Source organism: Notolepis coatsorum (genome assembly GCF_963971535.1).
Source record: "Notolepis coatsorum genome assembly, chromosome: 10".
Classification (NCBI taxonomy): domain Eukaryota; kingdom Metazoa; phylum Chordata; class Actinopteri; order Aulopiformes; family Paralepididae; genus Notolepis; species Notolepis coatsorum.
The window spans coordinates 56,462,900-56,485,311 of NC_140174.1; the positions used below are offsets into that span (position 1 = coordinate 56,462,900).

Genomic DNA, 22,412 nt, shown 5'->3' on the forward strand with positions numbered 1-22,412 from the left:
ATGTACAACCCCATATGTGCCATACATAATACTGGTCGATATATCGACAAAGCGATACCTCGCCGTTTCTTTTCCAAGTAGCCCTGCTTCAGGATGTTCCCCAGGTCCTGAGCCGCCACTGGGGCGATTTCTTCAAAGACTGAAGGAGGAAAAAACACCAGAACACATTCTCGTCCGTCATTACCTTCACACTGTGGACTCCTCATTAAAGCATGCTTGATAAATACTTAATCTCTGAATATAAACAGGTCCCACTGCAACACACACAGACAAAATACACACGCAGCCTTCTAGTCAGTGGATCAGATACATTTCCTTTAGAAAACGGGGATCAATACATTTGCAGTGTTGCTGAGCGCTGCACTCCATACATCTGCTCACACTGCACTTTTAATAGGAGTGAGCTGTCCGTGGGGATTTGAACCACCCTCTCAAAGTCTGCACAACCTTTTTAATTACTACACTACAGCCGTACAGCGAAAACAAGTGGAGTGGGTAAGTGTAACCAGTAACCTTCTTACTGTTCCGTTAGGGGCATCTCTGCTTCATTTGACAGCAGAGTGGTAGAGACAGGAAAGGAGACAAGGCATATATGACACGGGTCAGAAGAACATCACAAGTACACGGTACAGTATATATACCTTTCCCCAGTACCAGGGATACAGCGATACTGGTATCGGGCCGGACCGATACCAACACTGACAACAGGGGTGTTAGTATCAGTGAAGAGTCATTATGTAACATGTTAGAAACCAAAGCAAAAGAACTTTTGACAAATAAAAAGAATTTGCTCTAAATGGTGAAAATGCATTATATCTAGCGTAGATCATTTTTGCCCGGTGACCCCCAGACTAATAGTTAAGCCTATACTGTTCATTTAAAGGTTTAGGATTGGATGGAGCCGCGAGTGAATGAGTGGTACAGTATGTGCGGCTCTCTGTTCCATGCAACACGTCTCACACAACCCCTACCATTACACTTGAGATCAGCCTCTCAGGCCACCTTTTCCAAACCTTGGCCATTAGGCGGAGGGATTGCAAAACTGACCCCGGGTCAGCATCAAGGGGCATCTTCCGCCTTTACACCTCATCCAGGAGTACCTGGATTTTGCACATGTCAAAAACAAAGCTCGACTTCCTTCCCCGCCCATCAGTCATCGGGGCTTTGGCCCAGAGAGTTCTATTTATATATCACTTTGGCCATGCGAGGAGAAAAACAGAGGGGGAAGAGGTTGCCCCCTTTTAGTTTTAGGGCACAGGAACCATTTAAAGCCCATTTACACTGGTTTGTACGAGCCTCCACTCAGACCACTGGTGACTCTGGGCAGGGGGGGGGGCCTGGAATCCATCCCCTTTGAAAACAGGCCTGCTGACCAAATAATGTCATACCACGACAGGACAGGGGCCTCTTGTTTAAACAGAGAATCACCCAATTTAGACAAATATGAGACTCTTTCTTGTTCATAAAAGATAGTGAAATGTGAAAACGCTCCCTGGCTAAACACTTGATCAATTCATGGTAACATTGTCTATTAACACATTAATGTTATTGGCCGCCATGCGTTGAGTGCCAACAACGAGTTTGATCGTTATTTCTTTTATTCGCTATTGGCATTCATAATTCATCCAGGAAGCCTCCGGGAGCCAGCTGGACCCTGTCTGATATTGCAACGCCTCAATCCGCCACCTGGTGGATTTCTGGCGAGTTACACGCCACTCTAAACCGGAAGGTGCGCTCGGTGCATCGGGGAAAAAGCTCCGCCAGAGATATGTTGTTACGTGGATCAATATACACACCTCGAGTGCATTGGATCGCTTTCGAGATGCAAGAATCAATATGCTTTCGGCGTTTATTGCGTCATACAAACGGAAAATGGATCTAGCAGATCGACGTCAAATAATTGGAATCATAAACAACCCCCCCCCCCCCCCCCCCCCTTTCCTTTATGCATGATGGAGCATAATGTATAGCGATCATATGCATTTGAAATTCTTAATATAGCGTGTATAGGGACGAAACGCCAATCGATAATGTATAATACGCGTCAGGGCCTATAACGCGCATTCTAGGAATTACTGTTATACAGTCTAAAAACATACTTATATTCTCGACGGTACTAACACGACAATGTATGAATGGAAAAATATAACGTTCCCACATCCGGAACGATAGATACCCGATGTTGAATGGGCCATAGTAATGTCGATATAGCTATAATATTTTAAAAGTTATAGCCCTGCAAAGAAGGTGAGCCACTCCATAGGGTTACAGCACTGGCAGAGAGTGGTAAAAATGGGCATACTGCATGGCACCCAATGTGTTAACACCTTATTGTTTTCATGGTCAGAATTGCTTTAGTTAACCTGATCTCGAGTGGGAAACGAAACTCGATGTGAACTTCCTTGTCGTTGCTTCCACAACTTAGCATCGCAGAGAGAGAGAGAGAGAGAGCGAGACATGTATTCCGTCGACACACCCATCCAGTTACGTGATCTGATAACCCTCGCTGTGCTTCAGCCGAGCCGGGGGCCTGACTGATGAGCGGGTCATTCCCGAGCGCAGCCCCCAGACACCTCGCGGCACTAACGCACTCACATATCATCACCCCGCCTTTGTGGATGGACTGACTGCTGACACTATAAATAGGAAGGTGCTAAGGACTGTTTTGTCAAAGAGGACCTGATTCACTACATCATAACAAACAGCGGTCATTAGGTTCCCTCACCTCATCCATCCAGCCGCGGTCTGTTCATTTTTCTAAACCCTGCTTCCCTGTTGCAGCCCGTCGTTTGATCCCCCCTCATCCGTCTGCCCCCCCTCCCCCCTCTTCATTTATCTAAGAGGTCGAGCCCAGTTAATAGTTGAGCAGTTACAAAACCAACACCGGGGTCGCCGTGATCCACTCGAGTCAATAAACATCTAATTTTCATGTTTTGTTTTTTTAAACCTTGGAACGAGGGCGCCCCAGTGGCGAACCACATAGCGCGCTCAGCCGCGACACGGCCGACCCGGCCGACCCGGGTTCAATTCCCGAACCCGTCGTTATTTGCCGAATGTCTTCCCCCCACTCTGTCTCCCATTCCTCCTCTGTCTCTCACTACTGGACTGCCCAGTAGAAATAAAGCGATAAAACGCCAAAAAATTTATCTTTAAAAAAAAAAAAAACTTGGAACGCGTGGAATACATGAGCTCACTTGGCTGGCTTTGCTTCACAACACTAATCTGAAGCTGGAGTCGGTGCAAAGAGAGAGACGTGTCACATTGGAGCTGATTAAGAGGTAGATAAAGGTCAGCTGTCGACGGTGAACAGAGAATATCAAGGCTATATTTCACCATTCTTCCACAGGGTAGCAGTGCATCCTAAAAGCCCGGTCGCATGCTGCAGTTCACTGATATCTCCTCGCCTGCCCGGGAGCCCACCCCTCCACTCTGGAAGAGGCATTCTGATTGGTCAGGAGTGAGGGATGTCTCATCTAATGAAATTACACACTCCAACACCTCCCTGGGACCAGAGCAATTTTAAGTGAATATTCGGAGGTGATGTTATTATGAATGTGTAAATCAGGGTGTAAAACAATAACGACAACAGACAGACGTCATGATGTTTGTAGTGGCCTTTGAAATTCTTTCTCTTTTTTTCAGGAGTACAGGCACAGAGAGACACATTAATGCATCTAATTACAGCCTCATCAGAATCTCAGACAGACGGCACTCTTTCATAGAAATCATAAATTGCATTATCAATTATTCAGAGCAATGCGACGACTTCATTTTCATCCCCTTTGCTTTTTTAATTAGTGCCATCCATAGCTTTGGTATTGGCATTAATTTGATGACAATTTATTGATATTTCAGCATAACCTATTTAGCTGAACGCAATTACAAACGGAGAGGGAGAGTGAGAGAGAGAGACAGAGAGAGACAGAGGGAGAGATGGAATATTCCAGTCTCATAGCAGTGTTTAGTAAATCAAGACGGTGACATGCTCATAGGCGAGGCAAGAGTAACTAAATCGAACAGCGCGTTTCACTCTCATCAACGCTAAGAGGGATCCGAGACAAACCCTTTGAGAATGGAGAAAGAACAGCCAATAGGAATTTCGCACAATCATCGGTTTAATTAATCCTGACAAAGGAAGTGTTCCATAAACGAGCCCACCTGTGTTGCTGTTAAGTGCGCCGCGTCCGTTTGCCTCGCCTGAAAAACTTGTGTTAAAACTCAGGGGACACACATCAATGCATCAGGGCTGCCATCGGTTCGCCGTGGCCACAATCTCTCATTTGGTTATTCACACTCTCCCAGCGTGGCGTTATGGGCCCCAGCAGTTGATCCCGCAAGAAAGGGTTGATTTATGTGATCGTGACCAGAGGGAGTTAATGTATTCTCTCATTAAAATCCACTTTAGTTAGGCTGAAAGTCAATCAAAGGCCGGGGAGAGAGTGGATCAAAATGAAGGGAGATGGTGGGTGGGAGGACTAATGTGTTACATTATGTCTAACTGTGGTCATAATGCAACCCAGACGCTATGAAAACACTTAAAACGCAAGAAAAGTAAGGTTGATGACGATGATGTTGCAGGGAAAAGTCGACGACACCATGGTAACTAACAACCGATGGGGAGGGTTTTCGCCGTTCCTTACCCAGAGAGTACATGGAAGACGGGCACCATATCTTGCCTATATCAAACAAGACATTTGCCCGGGACAAACCATTAAAAAGTGGGATGGGTGTTCCACGATGAACACAATATTCCCCTGATTTCCCTGCTATAATGTGGGTGATCATCGACACGTCTAGGTGTGTTTAGGCAAGGTCATAGGGATCAACGGAGCATGTCACTGGGTAATAGGCTACTCCCTCGCCACCCAGGTGAAGAAGTTATCATACAGCTCCCTTTCCCCTCTGTTTACTCCTAGAGTGCGCAGGGAGAAGGGGGGGCTTTTCACGGTGCCTTTTCGATGCGAGAGGTATCGCATTGAATGCAGCATCAGGGGGCAGGACCTGACCCCCACATGAACTCTGCTGATGGGGTGAAACAGAAGGCAGAGAGAGGGGCTCCCTTCCTCCCCCTCCCCCGGGCCCTGAGGGGGCTTCAGGGGAGGAATGCCGCTGATTCCAGAGGCACAAGCGAGCGGGACCGCAATCCTCTGATACACTGTCCTTGATTAGGAAAAAGGATCCACTCAGTGCACCTTCACCCACCCGGCGCTCAATCTGCGTGCAGCTCGGCCTAAATTGATACATTTTTCCTCATTACAGCGGGAGGCCCTCGCTGTGTGTCTCCCTCCACAGAGGCTGCCATCAGAGGGGAGGAGAGACAGAGAGGCACTGAGGTTAAGGACTGGATGTCTCCTCCTGCCCTCTACCCCTCCCACTGATTTGATTAGGACGTCAGTCATCGATACATAAACTGCGTATAGAACCTTGTAATGCATGTGCATCAGCCAAAGAAGGAGGGGAAAAAAGCATACAGAGCATTATATTAAGTGCACGTGATATCCATTATTATCTAATGGGAATGGAATTCATGGTGGTTGTTTTTCTTGTGTGTGTATGTGCCAGAGACGTCTCGGAGGTCAAATAGCAGATCTTAGTCTCATAGTCTGTAAAATTTACAGAAACTACTGTTGACAGTAGTTTGGCAGCGCCTACACAAATGAAGAGATATTATATATAATTTAGAGACTGTTTTTAAGCACTTTCATATTGAAGATTTAGTTGGGACCAGGGCAACCGTATATATATACAGTATATATATATATATATATATATGTGTGTGTGCGTGCATGTTTGTGTGTTTGTGTCTGTGCATATGCGTGTGCATGAATGTGTTTGTGTGTGTGTGTGTATCTGTGTTTGAATGTGTGCATGTGTGTGTATATTGGTGCACCTGCATGTGTATGTGTATGTGTGTGTGTGTGTGTGTGTGTGTGTGTGTGTGTGTGTGTGTGTGTGTGTGTGTGTGTGTGTGTGTGTGTGTGTGTGTACCTGCATGTGTGTGTACCTGCATGTGTGTGTGTGTGTGTGTGTGTGTGTGTGCCCATACTTCTTAGGGACCTGCACTGGCTCCCCATTGCTGCACGTATCCGCTTCAAGGCCCTCGACCTAGCATACCGTGCGGCAAAGGGAACCGCTCCCGCCTACCTCCGGTCAATGGTCTCTAACTACACACCCTCAAGAAGACCCCTACGCTCTGCATCTTCTGGCCGCCTCAGATCTACTCCTATCAGAGCTCCGGGAGGGTCATCAAGGAGAAGCCGCCTATTCTCAGTCCTTGCCCCACAATGGTGGAATGAACTACCCACCCCAGTTAGAACAGCCGTCCAATCTTTCCCCGTCGACTAAAGACGCACTTCTTCAACCATTATCTGAAAAAAAAAAAAAAAAAAAAAAAAATGATATCTAACCCTAACTAACCTTACTGTCATGCACTTGTCCTAATAAACTAACCTACACTGTAGCACTCAACACTTTGATGAACATTGTTACTCAGCTGATAGAGTTGTGCCCTTCCTGATGACTTGTCGTACAGAACTTGTAAGTCGCTTTGGATAAAAGCGTCAGCTAAATGACTAAATGTACTCTGCCTCCCTCTGTTTAGCTAGACCGCCAACAAGACTAAGTTCAGTGCTAAGAGGAAAAAAAGCCATAATTCTGTGCCTCTATGCTGAAATATATGTCAAGTCATGCTGCTCCGCTCCACTCCTATACATTTAAAACATCCCAGGCTCAGGCTGGCCAGTGGAACAAGACTAAGGGGTAAATTTACTATGTGACACCAGGAACCCCCCGGGCAGCCATAAGCAGTGACTATAGCGACCCTGATTTTCCCTTTTGTAGATTTACTACCACTATTCAAGTGCTTAACTGCAGATACAATGATCCTCTAATCGCAGGGGAAGGTTCTCAGCTGCCTCACTGACACACACAAAAAAACTGGAGCATAGGAATATAAACACAAACAATGGAGGAGTCTGGGGCCCACAGGAGAGCTCGGTACATCTGTGATAAAAAAAACACGATGCAGGATACAGCCACCGTCAATGAGACAGAGCCTTGAGGGACACAAGAAAATCCACACACTAACGACTTAAGCGTACAGTTATTGCATGTTCGTTGACTTTTATTGTATCATCTAAAAGATAGTCTAAAAATATATATAATCTTAGGGATAATGGTATCTAAATATTTTCACCACCGTAACTTTTTATCCATTTATAAAATGATAGTTGTTAGTGGCTTTATGCTGCTATTGTTATTGTATTTCTGTTTGAATTAATTGACTCATTACTATCAATCACCAGTGAGTTCAGGGCAACAGGTGTTAGAGAATTAAAGAAATTATGGATAATCAGTCATAAACTCAAGGAAATAAACCTAAATTAGATGCAATGCTGCTTGAAAAATAAGCAAATATAATAAGGTATTTTAAATTAAATAAAATTTAGAAAATTTGAAATTACATTTATAAAAGAGGTATAGGGTGTATTAATGAACAAATGTATCATTATCGTCTCTGAATATCATCTATAAGTAGATGATTATTGGTTTAAATTTACCTTTTTTCTTTCGATTTCAAATATATCCCCAGATATTGCCCTGATTGGAAGGACATTGGAAGGAAATCTATCTTTAATAATGATGACATAGGAAATACTAATTATTGAGATATCAAACAAATACAGCTAATGGGAAAATGCGTTAATATGAAGTTAGCTTTGCACTGATCAATCTGGAATAAGTTATAATTATTCCTATTTTCTAACCTTTACATTGAGATCAAATGCATAATGTCTTATTAATTAAATTATTATACATTATATACATTTATAATGCAGTGCATATTTACCATTCATCATGAAAAATAATTCACAGTCAAACTAAATAAATACACACATTTTAAAAACACAAAAGAGCGCAACATTTAAATAACCTAAAATACATGAAATGACTGAGAAAACAGAAACGGGACGCTTGCCACTTCACTTGCCTCCAAACTGTAAATCACGGAGAATGCAACAATAACTGCCACAAAGGTCATCTGAAAATAATTTTATGGAGGCATTAAAATGAGCGAGTATAGGGAAATTCAACACATTACAAAACAGCGACGGTATGCCGACATTTGTTGCACCTTTCTATTTATTTTTTCTACTTTAACTTAATTTAAGAAAACCGTTTTCAAATTTGATGCATTTGTGGCAATTTCTTTTTTTTATATTTCTTTTTTGTGACTGAGAATGTCACTTATACACGTACATCATAACTTATCTTATAGCAAGAGAGGCAAACAAAAGCAAAAAACTAAAACACTCCTACTTAAAAACTAAAAACATAGTTTTTTCTCTTCATGCCAAAAAGAAAATTATAATGTTTGTTTAAGACTAGCATTCCATCAAAAGCCATCAGGTTGATCTTGATATGAGCCGTGGGGAATTTCTATAGTGAAGTAATTTAAATATTTTTCTTTTCGTTTCAAGAGATAAAAACAAAACCGCATAGAATTTTCCTGGAGTTAAAGACAAAAAGTAGCCTCTGCACCAACATGTGTTCCAGGCCCATCGAGTTTCTTTCCACACAAAGTGACCACTTCCTCCAGATAAGCTAACTTACACAGGTCCACGATAAATCATTGGTAATAATTTCCATTGTAGATAAGCAATCTTCCCAACAGCACACAGCAACCCTGTCTCTCTCTCTCTCTCTCTCACACACACACACACACACACACACACACACACACACACACACACACACACACACACACACACACACACACACACACACACACACACACACACACACACACACACACACACACACACACACACACACACACACACACACACACACACACACACACACACACACACACACACACACACACACACACACACACACACACACACACACACACACGTCACGGGGGGATCCCGGTGAAAAGAGGGATGCATCATCAACATCTACAAAGAACTCCACAAGGACACATTAATGACCTCAAAGTGCTACATTACAGCAACAATTAAACAAAGGGATCCATCCCAGAGGTATCAGGAGGTGTCATGTCACTGTCTGTGTACAGGCCAACACATCTCTCACATCTCCATTTATTTCCCTAAGAAATCAGTGGGGCCACCTGGGCTTGGCACTGAAACTTCATTCATCTCCAGAAATGGATTCCAGTGGAGAGCAAAATCAAATTCTCATTTGCAAGACAGGGTGGGGGGGAGAGGAGAGAGAGAGAGAGAGAGAGAGAGAGAGAGAGAGAGAGAGAGAGAGAGAGAGAGAGAGAGAGAGAGAGAGAGAGAGAGAGAGAGAGAGAGAGAGAGAGAGAGAGAGTGAATGCAGGCAGGAGGTACCTGGGAACGCTAACCTCTGGGTGAACCCCGTCGCATCTGATAGTCTTGCTATTTGTCTGTGACATTGACAGCTCTGGGGGAGATTAGAATCCACCCAGCCAGAGATTACCACTCTGCATGCTGCATGTCGTCCGCTTTACAGAGCGGCGTGCATTTACCTACGCCCCGCACTCTCCCTGAGCTCCTACACCAGCCTCAACACCAGAGGCAAAGGAGGGGAGGTAACTGATATACAATGCAAACAACAAAACCGAGCAAACGAGGGAAACGCTGTATCAAAAGGGGGCTTACAAACGGGAGGATGCGAGAGAGACACACAACCTGGCGTCGCTCCTAGTGTGGGGGTGAAGTCGGTAAGGAGAGGACAGTGATGGATGCCCTTTGGTTAAATACGTCCAAATCCCCCCCTTCAAGCCGCCCTCCTCTTGCCAGGCAGTGAGTGAGTGTGTGAGAGAGAGTGTGCAAGATTAATAGTGTAAACAGCGGAGGAGAGAGGGCGCAGAGGGAGAGAGAGAGGGAAAGAGAGAAAGAGAGCACACAGAGAGAGAGAAAGAGAGCACAGAGAGAGAGAAAGAGAGAGAGAGAGAAAAGACTATCAGCATCTGCAGCAGCACAGTAGCCCCAGGGGACTGGCGTGAACTTTTGAACCCTGATGGCAGGCAGTCGCAGCAGCGTTGCACAGAGCCTGCTCCTGCCTTGTAATGTGTGTGTGTATCTCTACAAAAGCAGAGAGGCAGAGAGAGAGAGGGGGGAGGGAGAGATGGAGGGAGGGAGAGAAGAGTGAACGAGAACAAGGGAGAGTGGGGGTCATTAACATATTCCTCGCATCGTTGCAAACGAGCAGCCGCTATCCAAATGTCATGAAATCTATATGCCGATGAGCAGTGAGAAATGAACGTCGGGGCAGGTGGTCTTGAGGGATGGCTACAGTAGATGGCTATCTCCAAGTAAAAAAAAAAAAAAAACTTGGTGACTGATGGGGTCTCTGCGATAGGAAGGTCAAACATTCAAGACAACTCTGGACCGGGGCTCAGACGGGTCACAGGTTGGCCAAGCCAGGGAGGCCAGAGGTCAGAAGTTCAGAGAGAAGATAGGCAACACGGCCAGTGGCCAAGAGACCTGGGAACTCGTCTGAGCAGAAATGCTTAGTCAGTAATTGTCCTAAATGTACACGCTGACCAAGACCTATGTAATGTTCTCTAAAAACACCAACACTCCCTTATAACCACTAGACTGCATAGAGGTCCTTCAGGGTTCAGCCACAGCAGCAGCACAAAATCTACATTTCATATTCTATTTACAGGCGCTGTGTAATAACATTTCAGTATTGCTTCATCAAATTCAAATGAGAAATAGACCTCAGACGGACATAATTTCAAAGTGGTTATCTTATTGCTTTCTATTGGCAGTAATTGGTAAAGGAAATTGTGCCAGAGCATACAGTAATCAAAAACGTGAGGCGCAGTCATTGCATTTTCCAAACACACCAAAGGAGACACACCTCTGCCTGCGTCGCACAGCGAACGGTCTCCCACGACCACTCACATGTCAACTGATCGTATCAATCAACAGGATCGATAAAAAGACACCAATCGCGCGCCGATAATGAGACGTGATATGGATCTGGAAAAAAGATGCATTTTAAATGAACATTTTGCGTAGAAATGATTTAATGCCCGAAGCATTAGTCAAACACCAGAGCAAATACAAGAGAGTGTGCTGTGAGCTGAATCATTATGGCTAATGCTGAACCAATATGGCGGCACGGTGGTGTAGTGGTTAACACTGTCGCCTCACAGCAAGAAGGTCCAGGGTTCGATTCCCGCTTGGGGACCAGGTTTCCATGATGCCAGTTACCCAGGTGGGGTATCTCCCAGGCCTTTCTGTGTGGTGTTTGCATGTTCTCCCCGTGCTCGCAAGGGTTTCCCCCCCGATAAGATAAACCCAATGGAAAAACATGCACAACAATAGATCGCTAACGCTGTGGCGTCCTTGACGAAGACGGACAGGAGCACTTGGATTGGTCCCCTGGCGCGGCTCACGTTGACGCCTGTCTGCTCCCGGCTGCCCTTGGGGGGGAAGGACGACGGGATGGGTTAATCGCAGATACGAATTGCATGCATGCATCGCATGTGTGCCGATTGATGACCTCTGAGCAGGTCCTAAATTATTATATATCAATTCATACTGATGTCGCAATATCAAAGAATGAGTATTACAAAGACTGCAATATGGGAATACAAAAATAAAATAAAGAATAGACCTACACAATAAAGCGAAAGTGTCTGGTGGAGAGATTGAAAGTACATGAAAAGGAAATGTAGATTCTAAACTTAGAACTAGATCTTAAAAGATAATATTGCAAGAATCGCAATCATAATATTTGTTAAAATAATCACAATATGATATTTTGTCCATACTGTTCAACTGTTTGTAAATCACTATTTGCTAAATCCCACCCACCCTTAGTTACTGTTGTTATGTCAGACAAACTGTCCAACTGACAACTGAGGTAATGACTGACAAAGTGACTGAGGAAGCAGACTATAGTGCCTAAAAGACAGTTGGATTGGTGGATTGCTATGTCAACCATACATTTTGACCACAAAGTAGTGTATGGAGACATATTGAAACGTAACCTTCCCTGTGGCCCTGCTGAAACAAAGCCCTAGCTGGGGCTAAAACTACGACTGGGGCTAGTGATGGGGCTAGGGCTAGTGCTTGGGCTAGTGCTGGGGCTAGTGCTAGTGTTGGGGCTAGAACTAGAGCTGGGGCTAGTGCTGGGGCTAGTGCTGGGGCTAGTTCTGGGGCTAGTTCTGGGGCTAGTTCTGGGGCTAGTGCTGGGCTAGTGCTAGTGCTAGTGCTGGGGCTAGTGCTAGTGTTGGGGCTAGTACTAGGGTTGCCACCTTTGACTAATAGAAATAAGGGACACCAGTCACAGAGCGTGTGCGAAGCGCGTGCGAGAAATCTTTTTGGGCGGTTTTGGGGCGTTTTTTGGGCGGAAATGGGCGGATTTTGTCACTATTTATTTTGTTTACTTTATTTCGGTTTTAGGGTTAGGGTTATGTTATTGAATTATTTTGGGGAGCCAGCCGCCCAAACTCCTGAAATGCATAGAAATCTATGAAATCTAAATAAAACAATCTATGACATTTATATTAAAAAGAGCTAGCCCCCCAAACCCCTAAAATACATAGAAATCTATGCATTTTGGAACAGTTACTATATATAGTCAAGAAAGCATTTAGTCATACTTAAAGTTTAAAGTGCTTTATTTGCATTTAACATTGTTTAAATAAATTGGCTGAACTATAGCCTCAACTTGAGCATAATACTGTATGCATATAAAGTGCTGTAAAAACAAAGCCTGGGAACACTTTTACTGAAAGAGGACAATAATACAATGAAACACTTGTGTGACCCAAATTAAAAGATTAATTAAAAATAAAGTGCAAAGAAGAGTAGGCTCCTGGCTGCCAGGGCAGGTAAATAGAAATACTGACATCTAGTTAAAAACACAACCAGATAAATAAGATGTAATATCCCATACCGAATCAATCTCAGGAGATGTTTCAGTCATGAAGAACTGTGAAACCTGTGCTTGGGTCCTTTGAGTTCTTATATTTTGGGAATATTTTTGTTCTCCTGAGGCTGTCTGATGTCAGTCAGTCCACCATGCGCCACAGAAAACACCTACATACTTTGCCATTTGCTTTGTAAACATCTCCACTGACGCAATCAAGCCAGGGGTTTGCCAGTTCCCACTCACGTCTGTACTTCTGGAGGCGTTTTGTCTTTTTAGGACGCGCCGGTGGAGTGTCTGCTGTGGACATTTTCAAAGCGTCTTCGAAAAGAAATCACGCAGAGCACAGACAGAGGATTGGCACAGCGGCACAGAACTCTTCTTAACAACGTGAAAGCGCTAATTCTCATTGGTCGGTGAGCTGCTGAGCGCACGCCCACCATACCCGAGTTGCCAAGTCTGTTTATTTCCTGCAACTTTTGGACACAATTTTGCTTGTTTTTGTAGGTCGGCTGGCTCATTTCTCTCACTAATCTGGCAACCTTAAAATACGGGACAAAGGGCGTCCTGTATCAGTTCAGAACGATTCCGTATTTTAAGGGACGGGTGGCAACCCTAGCTAGTACTAGTGTTGGGGCTAGAACTAGGGCTGGAGCTAGAGCTGGAGCTAGTGCTGGGGCTAGTGCTAGTGCTTGGCTAGTGCTGGGGCTGGGGCTAGTGCTGGGGCTAGGGCTAGTGCTGGGGCTAGTGCTGGGGCTAATGCTGGGGATAGTGCTAGTTCTGGGGCTAGTGCTAGTTCTGGGGCTAGTGCTAGTTCTGGGGCTAGTGCTAGTTCTGGGGATAGTGCTAGTTCTGGGGATAGTGCTAGTTCTGGGGCTAGTGCTAGTTCTGGGGATAGTGCTAGTTCTGGGGCTAGTGCTAGTTCTGGGGCTGTATCATCACTGCAGCCTGCAGACAGACACCCAGCAAACATCCCCAAACACCCAGCAGTGCATCCAATCAAAGAAAAACAAACATGCCATTTTGACTCTGGAAACTTGACCTGCAAACAGCGTGCCAAGACTAGCGACCTCTCTCCACTCCGTCTGGCTCCCTGCTTTTCCATGTCTTCATTTATGTGTGTGTCAGTGTGTGTGCGTGCGTGCGTGCGTGTGTGTGTGTGCGTGCGTGTGTGTTTGTGCTTCTATGCGTGGATGTGGATGTGTGCATGCTTCTGTGTGTAGGCATGTTCCCCAAGTGAGAGAAGGGATTTTCAAGTGGCTGCTGGGGCTGTCGGCCAGGCGAGCTTGAGGCTAGGGCTGGGGTTGAGGCTGGAGCTGGGGCTAGTGCTAGAAATGGGGCTGGAGCTGGAGTGGGGCTAGAACTGGGGCTAGAGATAGCGCTGGGGCTGGAGCTGGGGCTAGAGATAGCGCTGGGGCTGGAGCTGGGGCTAGAGCTAATGCTGGGGCTAGAACTGCGGCTAGAGCTAGCGCTGGGGCTGGAGCTGGGGCTAGAGATAGCGCTGGGGCTGGAGCTGGGGCTAGAGCTAATGCTGGGGCTAGAACTGCGGCTAGAGCTAGCGCTGGGGCTGGAGCTGGGCCTAGAACTGGGGCTAGAGATAGCGCTGGGGCTGGAGCTGCGGCTAGAGCTAATGCTGGGGCTAGAGATAGACCTGGGGCTAGAGCTGGGGCTGGAGCTGCGGCTAGAGCTAATGCTGGGGCTAGAGCTGGGGCTAGAGCTAATGCTGGGGCTAGAGCTGGGGCTAGAGCTAATGCTGGGGCTAGAGCTGGGGCTAGAGCTGGGGCTGGGGCTGGGGCTGGGGCTGGGGCCGGGGCTGGGGCTGGGGCTGGGGCCAGGGCTGCAGGCGCGGTCAGGTCAGCAGTGCGGTCGGCGGGTGAAACTCAGTTCACATTACCATGCAGACACAGAGCCTAACAATGGAGGCTCCATCTGTTCCTGTCAGCCATTACAAATCTGGTGTCACCCAGACCGCTGGAGACAACAGCCCGTCCCGTCTAATGAAACGACGCAGGCTCCGCCCGTGTGTAAGAGCAGCCATCGACATCACACTCATTCACTCCCCAGTTAGAGAACAGAGAACAGGGAACAGAGCAGCCTAGGCAGGCAGTCGATTACCCTGCCTAATACCTTCCCACACTCACAATGTCTCCAAAACAGTGGGCGACTTACAGCTTTGTCAGAACACTGTTGCTACTGTTTTTTTCTTTTCTTCTTCTTATTATAACCCGAATGGAAAAGAAATCCCACATGCTTAGATATATGCAATGCAATACATATACTGGTCTCTAGTCTGGTGGTAGACGGAAAACTTTCGCTAATAAAGCGAGGTACTGCATTGATCCAAGTGTGCAAAATTCTAAATTCAAATTTCATAATAAGTGTTTGAAGCTGTATGCATGTCGGTATCAAACGTATAAGTACACATTAGAGGATTCTTCCAGTAGTTGTGGTCATCCTTTAAATTCTCCTTATAACCTCAAACATTTCCTAAATTTCAACTATAATAAATCTGAGCAGATTTCAAGATAATAGGTGTTCTGTTGATATTTTTTGCTTTCTCATTTTCAACAAAGCCCGATTAAGGTAATTCAATAAATAATAAAAATCACAAGTCATAACAACGGATAATTGTTCCTCCTAAAATGTTACTGATTTCATTCGGTGGCATGTCTCTATTTCCCACACACACACACACACACTTTGAAACAGACCGCCCAGCAAAAAGAATGTGTTGAGCCATCTCTTCTCAATTGGCAGTGAACAGAAATTGAACTATGAACTCCACATGCCCTGGTGAGGACATGTCCCATTCAAGAAGCAAACGTGGTCATCGCTAAAGACATGGGGCTATATAGACGTCAAGTCTTCTCACAGGCTATAATAACAGAGATGATATTGGAATTATAATCTATAATAACAATCTTTTTTATATTTTGAACTGAACAAAGGTTCAGTGTGAAGGGTGAGTGGATGATCATCCCGTTCAAAATAATATCCAACTCTTACAAAAAGCACCGTTATCTCATGTACCTTGAGTACATTTGAGACATTGGACTCAGACACGCTAATTGCACGTTAATTATGCTCTTATAGAGTCTACAATACGCTGTACAGAATTAGCAGCACGGGAAACATTTGAGTAGGTGGGGAAATACTTATTGGCATTTTTGTGTGAACCCTGTTCACATACTGAGATACTTCCCTCCCTCTCACACTCACAAGACCTAAGGTTAAAGGCTGTAATCATGACCTAATTACAAGAAATACTTAGAGATAATTGAAGGCAAGCAAGATTGGAAATCTTTTTTTATTTTTGTTTATACATTAACGTTATTACAAGCATGCAGCCTGTGGTGTGAACTTTTAATAACCTCGTCATAAAAACATGCCAGTGAGACGCTTTTGCCAATGACACTTTCAGTGACATTTACAGTATGGATGCCCCTGTTAGAATCTCACCCAATAAGCCATGCTTTGCTTTCATAATAACAACAATAACACTATGGTCATAATAATAATAATTATTATCAGTATTATTATTATTATTATCATAATCATCATTATTATTATCATCATCATGATTGTTGTTGTCGTTATTACTATTATTTATAATAACAATAATAATAGTAATAATAATGTTATTATTAGGTTACTATTGCTGTTGTTTTTGGTGTTATTATACATTTTTATTATTATCTCTTAGATGTGATACTCTTTTCTGAGGTCTTGGATGGGCGAGGGATGGAATAATTAACAAGTGATGGGAAAAGATTTTACTTACAAAAGTGTAATACAGAATAAATAGACTTAAGAATAGACTAATACAAATCAATGAAAGCCCTCTGTTGTTGTTCAATGTTCAAAACTTTAAAAGCATAATTTTTTTTGAAATTGCACGTCAGTATCAAACGTAGTACACATTCTGGCATTCCTTTATTCCAATGCTCAATACGTTGATCTCCAAAGGTTATTTTATGTGGCTGGTTGGTTGGTTGGTGCATTTATTCTGGCTCTGGTTAGTTTTTCATCAAGTCGGTCAGTTGAGACTTTTGAGAGTTGCATTGTTTTACTAACAGCATCACATTTTGTTATGCAAACGCTTTTTCTTCAAAGTTAATTGTAACTTTAGCATTCAGATAAATGGAGTGGATACTTTTTTTTTTAATAAAATAAATTCTTTGAAATGTAGGAAAAGTATGAAAATGTCTCTAAAATTTAAATACTAAATACTCCCCAAGTAAAGCACCTGGGAACTGTACTTGATAAACAATAACTAAAGTTAAAGTATCTGCTCACTTTCAACCCCTTGCAATTCATTAGGCTTTTTTTTCAAATAAGGAAGACATTTTTTGTATATGCTACTGGCATCACCTGGCCACAATATTCCTGCAAACCATCATATTATGTTACTTTCTGTCTGTTTATATATTATGTTACTTTCCCATACCATTACTTGCCTACCCATGGTAAGAGACTCATAAAAGAGACGGGGCAGAGATGCGCACCCCCCCCGGGCGCTGTGTCAATAATGCCAACCTGCAACACGTCAAGTCGAGGGGGCTATTAAGTGTCGCATTGAGTCAGAAATAATAATAATAAAAAAAAAGTGCAGGGGGGGGGGGGGTGGAAGCGGGAAGAAGAGTTGCAGAAAGGAAGATGGAGAGAAAGATTGATAAAGGGAGAGAGAGATGGAACCCGCATGGCCCCTCAGGTACAGTCAAGTGTTGTATTTCAAACCCGGTTGTGAAAGGATAGAGGAGCGAGGGGTCAATCAATCACATCATTAGCCTGCAGCAACAAAGCCCTTCTCGCTGTGTGGGCTGGTTCCATGCCTCACCCCAATACACACACACACACACTGCCTGAAGACACAGCACTAGAGGGTGCTGTAGGTCACCGATCAGTCCTCTCCGTGCAGCTGACTCCCTCCCTCTCTCTCTCAGAGCATCAGTGCAACCTGCCCCGCTCGCCAGCTAGGAGAGGAACTGAAGGAGGAGTCACTGACAGATCGCAAGGGGTCCGGCAATAGGGTATAATAATGCAGCTGCCATGTGAATTCTATGCAATCTAGTTCATGTTTTTTTGCATCCTGAGTGGGTTAACATCTTTAGAATGAGGTATTCACTTTATTCTGTAAAATCAAGTTGTCAGAGACTAGTAGTAGTAATATGTCATGAGTCAATAACTAAGACGTTAAAAATAATTTTGTTGTGAAGTAGCCTAATCCCAGTCTAGCACTGTGAGGTCACAGACTACTCCTCCTTACAATATAAATGCAGCCTGTAGACCACAGGACAATATATACTGTAGGTTAAGATTCATTTTGGGGACATGTTTTTTCCACTTCTTGTCCTTTATTAAAGGTAGAATCTGTAATGTTCTCCGCACACCTTACGCTCTCCCAGTAAAGCTCCAGCTGTCAGGTGAAAAGAAGTGGCTGGTGACTCCACATGTATCGGAGGAGGCAAGTGGTAGTCTATACCCTCTCCTGACCAACAGTAGGCCAGAGCAACGGCCAGGAAGGGAATTGACATAACGACTAAATTGGGGGATCGGAGCAAAAGAAAATAATTTAAAAAGAAATACAAATGTGCAGTGCATAGCCACATGTCTGACTTGAAACATCAATGATTCCTAATAGCCTACACCACTCTAACAAACAAACACAATCAATAGAACAAAGGATCATTTGTAGGTTATTAGAAAGGCACCATTTCTCTCAAAAAACACCTCATAAATGCACTGAAACCTTCCTTGTGTCCTCAATCAACAGGAGAGCAGCACGAGACAAACTGCCCTGGACCTTTCAACTAACACAATAACATGTCTGTCTGTCTGTCTGTCTGTCTGTCTGTCTGTATCTCCCTCAATTTGTGTGCCTCTCTTTGAGTCTCAGTCTCTCTCTCTTTTTTTCCCTCTTTTGATCCAGGCACATGTCCAGAGAGAGTCCATGTCCAGACAGAGTCTGGGGGGGGGGTAAAAATAAGAGGTCCTCTATTTTTTTAAGCGCACCCCACCCTCCCTGTTAAAGTTGAGGGGCAGTAAGACTATGCTCCTGTTTCTATCTCTCTCCCTTTCTCTTTTTTGTGTCGTACTGTAATTTCGACAGTACAAACAAACAAATAAATAAATACTATCATCAGCACAGCTCTGTTACACAGGCATGTACCCAAACATGCACACACACACACACACACACAACCAGGCCTTTCATTTACTCAGGGAAATCCTTCATCTTGGTAGGCTGAGAAAAAACACACACACACATTGTGCACACACGCCTACACACACACCATGCTTTTTGCAGTTTTGATGAACTCACACTCTTGAGCTCCATCGTCCTGGTAGTCAGAGGCCACTGAGACGTCATCTGAAGGGGCCGACCGGCCCACGCTGGAGCTCTGATTGTCATCAGAACTGTCCTCCTGTCTTGACTCCGCTGGGTGTGGGCATGAGTGTGTGTTTGAGAGAGAGAGAGAGAGAGAGAGAGAGAGAGAGAGAGAGAGAGAGAGAGAGAGAGAGAGAGAGAGAGAATCAAAAGTATAACATCATGGGACCAAGGCATGAACTTGAAGCAGTAGCTACACCAAAGAAGTCCTGCCCATTTGTACATTAAAGTCAATATACACGTTCCTGCATGATTTTCACAGATTTACACACAGACACGCACAGGCCCACTCACTCACTTACACACACACTCTGTGCCCCCCCCCCCCCCCTCCCACACATGCAGTCATCAAGTGAATTTTTAGTCAATATGGTATGTGATATGGGGTATACGTTATAATGACTTACATCTGAAGGGGAACGCCTGGGGATTTCTGTAACATAGAAGTAGGCGTGAATTAGAATCTTCTGCAATTGTAACAGAAGAAGTCCTTTATGCTTTAGCGTTTTTCAGGTTTGAAATGACTTGTCAGGTGCAGTATGTTGGTTATAGCCAATGGCTTCCTGCACCAGAGACCACTAAACCACAAGTTTTCTAAAGAAGAGAACGTGCCTCCTTTATCATGTGATGCAGAGAATAGCAAGCTGTTTCCGGAGTAGGTCTCTTTTTCTGTTCGCATACACTTCCTTTATTGAATCACACAGCACTGTTGAATGCACAGCGAACATCTAACGTCAAACTAGAGCACTTGAATAAATTATAGTGAATGTATAATTACATTTTTCCATAAATCGTGTTCTCAATTTACATGGTATGGTATTTATTTTAGACAACAAAACATATACAGATCATTACTCACATATTTGCTTTTGTCAAGGATAGGAACGAAAAAGGCGTAATGACTTATTTACATCGGTTGTCCTTGGAATCTCACATCAAGTGAGATTGTCAAAATGTAATTTCTAAATTACCTTCCTACAAAAAGACAACCGTCTAAATGTGACCTTGTTAACACATTGAGTGCCACGCCCCTTCCGGGAAGTGCATCTGGCCTTGCCGTCCATTAACCCCATGTAATCGGTCACCTTGTTTGTAGAGATAAACCTATATTTTATATTATAGCTATGGGTCTAATAACGCTGTCGATTGTCAGTGAGTTGCTTCCAGTCAACGTGCAAAAAACAATTATTTTTTCATCCGTACATTTCCGTTTTGAATATGAATATAGTTCGGGTGCTTCTGAGTAATTCCAGGAAAAAAACGCGATAATAATAAAATGCTATTCACTTATCACGTTGTCATTGATTGATTGATTGATTGAAAACTTTATTAACAGATTGCAGAATGGGTACAGTACAGTACAGCTCAATACACACAATTGTTAAGGGGATGCAGACCAGAGAAAGACTTTAGTCTTGTTTACATCAGGGTCACCCATTTTCAATTCATCAGGACATATATGACATACATGACATACAGATATACAGTACTGCTACATCTATACATTTATGACATACCAGATTTGCAAATACAGTACTGTTTGTGATACAAAAAGAGTCCAGAAAAAAGTATATACATTTGACGTAAAAACTGTACATTGGGGGAGGTTGGGTAGGTGGGGTGGGGGCTGTACATTGGAGGTGGTTCGGTGGGTGGGGTGGGGGGTTGGGCAGGAGGGGTGGGGGGGGAACACTGTACAACTGTACAAGCAAAACTGTACATTGGAATATTGACAACCATACTTGGTCATTTACTGTACATTGGAGGGGGTTGGGTTAGGACATTTACATGGGCCAGTTTCGAATTGCAGTCTCCCGTAGGTGTTCTTTGAGAGTGTTTTTGAAAGTGGGTAGTGATTCACATTCCTTTACAGCTTTGGGTAGGGCGTTCCACATTGATGTGGCATAATTGCGAAACGTGTTTAGTCCCTTGTTTGAGCCGAATCTGGGTTTAACATGATTTGTGGAGCTCCCTCTGGTGTTGTGATCGTGGTATTCACTGACCTTTGGGAAGTATTTTGACATGTACATGGGTACCATGGTCGTGTAGTGTATCTTGTAGACCAGGCCCATTGCAAGTTGCTGTACTCTGTCGTCTACTCTAAGCCATCCTAGGTTGTCAAAGTGGGCAGGGGTGAGGTGGGTTCTAGGAGTAAGGTCAAGCAGTAGTCTGACCAGTTTGTTTTGAGATGTTTGTAATTTTGTTTTTAGCGCCTTTGAGGTGCTTTGGTACCATGAGGTGCAAGCATAGTCGTAGTACCCTTGTATGAGTGCTCCTGCCAGAGTCTTCAGGGTGTTCTTGTTTACCAGAGAGGAGATCCGGTACAAGAATCGAGTTCGTTGGTTGACTTTTTTTATTGCATTGGATGCCATTTTGTCACAGGAAAGATTAGCCTCTAGGATGGAGCCCAGGTAGGTAATTTCATCTTTCCTTGTGACAATATTGTCACCCACTGTAACTGAGAAGCCGTCGGTCTTGCTGAGTTTGTTATTTGAACCGAAGAGAATGGACTCTGTTTTGCCCATGTGTAATGATAGTTTGTTATCAGTTATCAATATGCAGATTTTACCTAGTTCCGAGCTGAGGGTTTTTTCAACCTGTAACTTGTTCTTGCCAGAGACCAGCAGGGCTGAGTCGTCTGCGAACAAGAACAAGTTGCAGTCACAAGCTGACGACATGTCATTTGCATAAATTAGGAACAGTAGCGGTCCTAGTATGCTTCCTTGTGGAACACCACAGCTGTGAGGGCGGGGGATAGGGTACCGTTTACCTCCACCATCTGTTCTCTCCCCTCCAGGTAGGATTGCATCCATCTCACTGATAGACTATTGTCGTGGAAATATTATCATGTCATTATGGTTTTATCATTTTACAGACTGTTACACTAGGATCTGCGTAATGTGTGTGTGTCTCTTTAAAGGACACACAGAGTATTCTGTTATAAAGCCCAGCCATAACCCAAGGTTAGAGAATTCCCATTACACTGGTTAATGTGTGCATGTCTCTTTAACATCTTAGTCATAACAGAGTTGTTGTCTGTTTCTAGTTTCTGAGAAAACCATTCTGCTTACCTTAAGTCATCATATCTGATATATTGTTATGTCTGGCAACTGTGTATTTGACAGGCATGTGGACAGCGTTC

The 22,412-nt window shown here is 44.1% G+C and overlaps 1 protein-coding gene across 1 annotated transcript in view; it reads right to left on the minus strand.

Annotated features, from left to right (window-relative positions):
• skap1 (src kinase associated phosphoprotein 1) overlaps nucleotides 1-22,412 on the minus strand; it is a 59,738-nt gene that overhangs the window by 23,709 nt on the left and 13,617 nt on the right. Inside the window, exons 3-5 of the mRNA XM_084323046.1 lie at nucleotides 19,678-19,703; nucleotides 19,205-19,321; nucleotides 59-139 (exon numbers count right to left, since the gene is read on the minus strand). Coding sequence (XP_084179172.1) covers nucleotides 59-139; nucleotides 19,205-19,321; nucleotides 19,678-19,703 — 224 coding nt within the window. The remainder of the gene's footprint in view (nucleotides 1-58; nucleotides 140-19,204; nucleotides 19,322-19,677; nucleotides 19,704-22,412) is intronic.